Below are 3,135 nucleotides of genomic sequence, written 5' to 3' on the forward strand. Positions count from 1 at the left end.
TGTTAAAAACCTTATACTAGAAGACCTTTAAATATATAACTTTCTTAATAAATGACGCTGTTTCATTTTTTAATAGTTTCAGTGCAGTAGTTTGTCTGATTGTAAACCAGTAAATTCCCACCACGGCGGATTTCGTTTAATTATAAATAGTTCGCCATATAATTCGTAGGTTCCTGCCCTTCTGTAAAAAAAAATTATAAATTTATATGTAAACTTAAATTTTACTCGATCTGTTTAATGAATGCCATTATAATTTGATTACCCACAACTCGTGTAACATCGCACAAAGAGTTACGTCTCTTGCTTGCCAATAAAATGAAGGTCTTTAATTTCCCTGGGGCAAAACAATTATGTCAGAAGGTCGTGAATTTCGCTGAATGTAAAAACGAGTACGTTGCTCAGAAGCTATTAGGTTCAAAAAAGAACGTGGGAATGAACATGACATAAATAAATATTTTACATAAAGATTACAGACCGTAAGGTTGAAACAGGATTCCCTAAAACGAGGATCAGATACCTCAGACAGCGGAATTCCGTAAAGCGGATGGAAAAATACCGATCTCAGGAGATCGCTAGACTATGGATTTGATTAGCAACAAGTTATTTAACAATTGATGAATGAGGCTGTCAGTATCTTATGAAGAATTATGGAGATCGATCTCCATAATTCTTCATATGGTACGAAAGCCGAATTCAATAATTATTTTATTATTCATTCAAAATAATTCCTAGTTTAAAAACATAGCTAAAACAAGCTTACCTTTATCGATGTTAAGTTCATCTTCGATAGCTCACGTGTAGGGTTGTTCAGCTCCGCAAATACAAAATATTCTCCAAATTGCAGATGTCGCCCTTCGAGTTGTCTTCTTGCTGTTCTTGCCATGTTTTTAGCTATTATTTCGCCTAGTTCGAACGAACGAAGTTTCATATAATACGCAAAACTCATTAGATTCTCAGAAGACAATGCTGTTGTTTTATGAACAGCATTAATATCGAGTTCGGGGTTCAATATCCGTAAATCAAAGAAAGACTATCGTCAACTCGTGGGTACATTGTTTAGAAAATTGTTTAGAAGAAGAAGGAGAAGGAGAAGGAGAAGGAGAAGGAGAAGGAGAAGGAGAAGGAGAAGGAGAAGGAGAAGGAGAAGGAGAAGGAGAAGGAGAAGGAGAAGGAGAAGGAGAAGGAGAAGGAGAAGGAGAAGGAGAAGGAGAAGGAGAAGTAGAAGGAGAAGGAGAAGGAGAAGGAGAAGGAGAAGGAGAAGGAGAAGGAGAAGGAGAAGAAGAAGAAGAAGAAGAAGAAGAAGAAGAAGAAGAAGAAGAAGAAGAAGAAGAAGAAGAAGTGCCTTTATTTACCATACATTCATTCATACACATAACCTACTACATTACTACAAGCTAGGAGATCAAGCCAGCGTCGAAGTTGAAGGAGTCGAAGAGCAAATGCTCATCTTCTCGTCAAGTTTAACGCCTGGACGAGTCAAAGGCTCTTGAATCGTACTTATCTGAAAGATTCCTGCGTGTCTTAAACTTGGTAAGACCTCTATCCTCTAACCGTGCGGTAGCGCACGATGCACGCTCTCAGCGAGGAATTTGATGCCACCGAACTTCGGCGAGCGCGTGCTTCTTTGGAAACGATAGATCTTCGCGCTCTCGAGTTCGGACCCGATTAATTACGAAGTCGTCTATTACGAGTGAGCGAGTGACTCATTCGCATATTCCTGTCCCTGCAATAACTCGTGGTACGCCCGCGCGTACCCACGAGTTAAAAACGATTGTAACCTCTGTCACGATCTGTCACGCAATCGCTTATGTTCCTGAATCTTAGTGGTTTTTAGCTCTCTGTTATAGACAACGATTTAATTTCCCCAGAATATACGTTACATCAATTAAAAGCTCATTCTTCCTAACTTTACTGTTGAAATTTCACCTTATTGGTGATAAAGGTAGTATGGTAAATAATTTTTTCAATCCATAGAGAAACAGTGGGATTTCGTTCAGGTCTCTATTGATGTCATGGCTCCTTTTAAACTTCTTAAAAATAATAAAATAAATCGGGAAGAGATGTAGAATAAGCTGATAATAAGTGAATGTCTTCTTGCGCTACAGTCAAGGCGAGCGGTAATTTGCTTAAATACCGCTAATTTTCAAGTCGAAATTTCTCGTGACTAGCACCGAAATTTGTTAAAGTCATTTTCTGCCAAACCAAAACGTTATTTGACAAATTAATTACATTGCGATGAATAACTCAGTATGGACTACTGGCTTAATAGGACAGCGTATGGGTTCCCTGAGATATATCCAAAATTACCCCCTTAAGTTAGAAAATGATCATTGGCACTGGTGGATGGTAATGTTCAGGGCAATGCCAATTGAGATACTGACAGCTAAATTAAGTTTATTATGCAAAAACACAAACAAATGATTGTCTACAACAACTAATATCTCCCAACACCTTTATTTCTTTGTTGTTTGGCTCACTGAGTATTGATCATGATCGCTTACTATAATTCTACAAGCAAGACTACCCTACAATTTCAGTAGCTTCACGGCAGCTGTGGGCTAGACTCATTTCTTCTCCATCTGGCAAACAATAGCTCGGGAATACGTACAGGGATCGTTATTCCACTTTCCTTTGCCACTTCCGTTGACGTACAAGTGCGCACAGTTCTCTGATCCAGGATTGTTAGGCTCACCGGTATTCCATGCAGAGAAGGTATCGGCCACTGCCGTCCCGTCGAGCCATTCGAAAACGTTGTCGCCGTTGGGTGCTATCATTCCAAGCCGTGGATCACCTTTTCGCTCCATCAAACTCAAAAGGAAGGCGTTCTCCGCGGCTGATTTGATGATTGGTAGGGTTGCTCCGAGTTGCTTGCATAGGTAACCTCCCTCAAATGTATTCTTTTCTTTGGGGAGTATAAAGTAGCACTGATTTCCGTTTTCAACCCAGCCCGCTGGACAAGCTAAACCGAGATACAAAACATAATTTTCCTTGTAAGTCTTTCTAATGAAAATGAATAAAGTTTGGAAAACGACGAACCTTGTCATAAGCATTTTTCACATTTTTCGCAGGCTCGACGCTTTTCTTGGTGAGAAACTGCTCAAATAAAAACTGTTGTGATAGAATAATTATTAATTC

At 39.2% G+C, this 3,135-nt stretch overlaps 1 protein-coding gene across 2 annotated transcripts in view; it reads right to left on the reverse strand.

Annotated features, from left to right (window-relative positions):
• Positions 1-2,435: 2,435 nt before the first annotated feature.
• LOC140945711 (uncharacterized) overlaps positions 2,436-3,135 on the reverse strand; it is a 12,126-nt gene continuing 11,426 nt past the window's right edge. For both annotated transcript variants that reach the window (XM_073394753.1, XM_073394751.1), the window contains exon 6: positions 2,436-2,959. In XM_073394753.1, the coding sequence (XP_073250854.1) occupies positions 2,565-2,959 (395 nt within the window). In that variant the 3' untranslated portion in view covers positions 2,436-2,564. The remainder of the gene's footprint in view (positions 2,960-3,135) is intronic.

This window comes from Porites lutea, chromosome 8 (genome assembly GCF_958299795.1).
Source record: "Porites lutea chromosome 8, jaPorLute2.1, whole genome shotgun sequence".
Lineage (NCBI taxonomy): Eukaryota > Metazoa > Cnidaria > Anthozoa > Scleractinia > Poritidae > Porites > Porites lutea.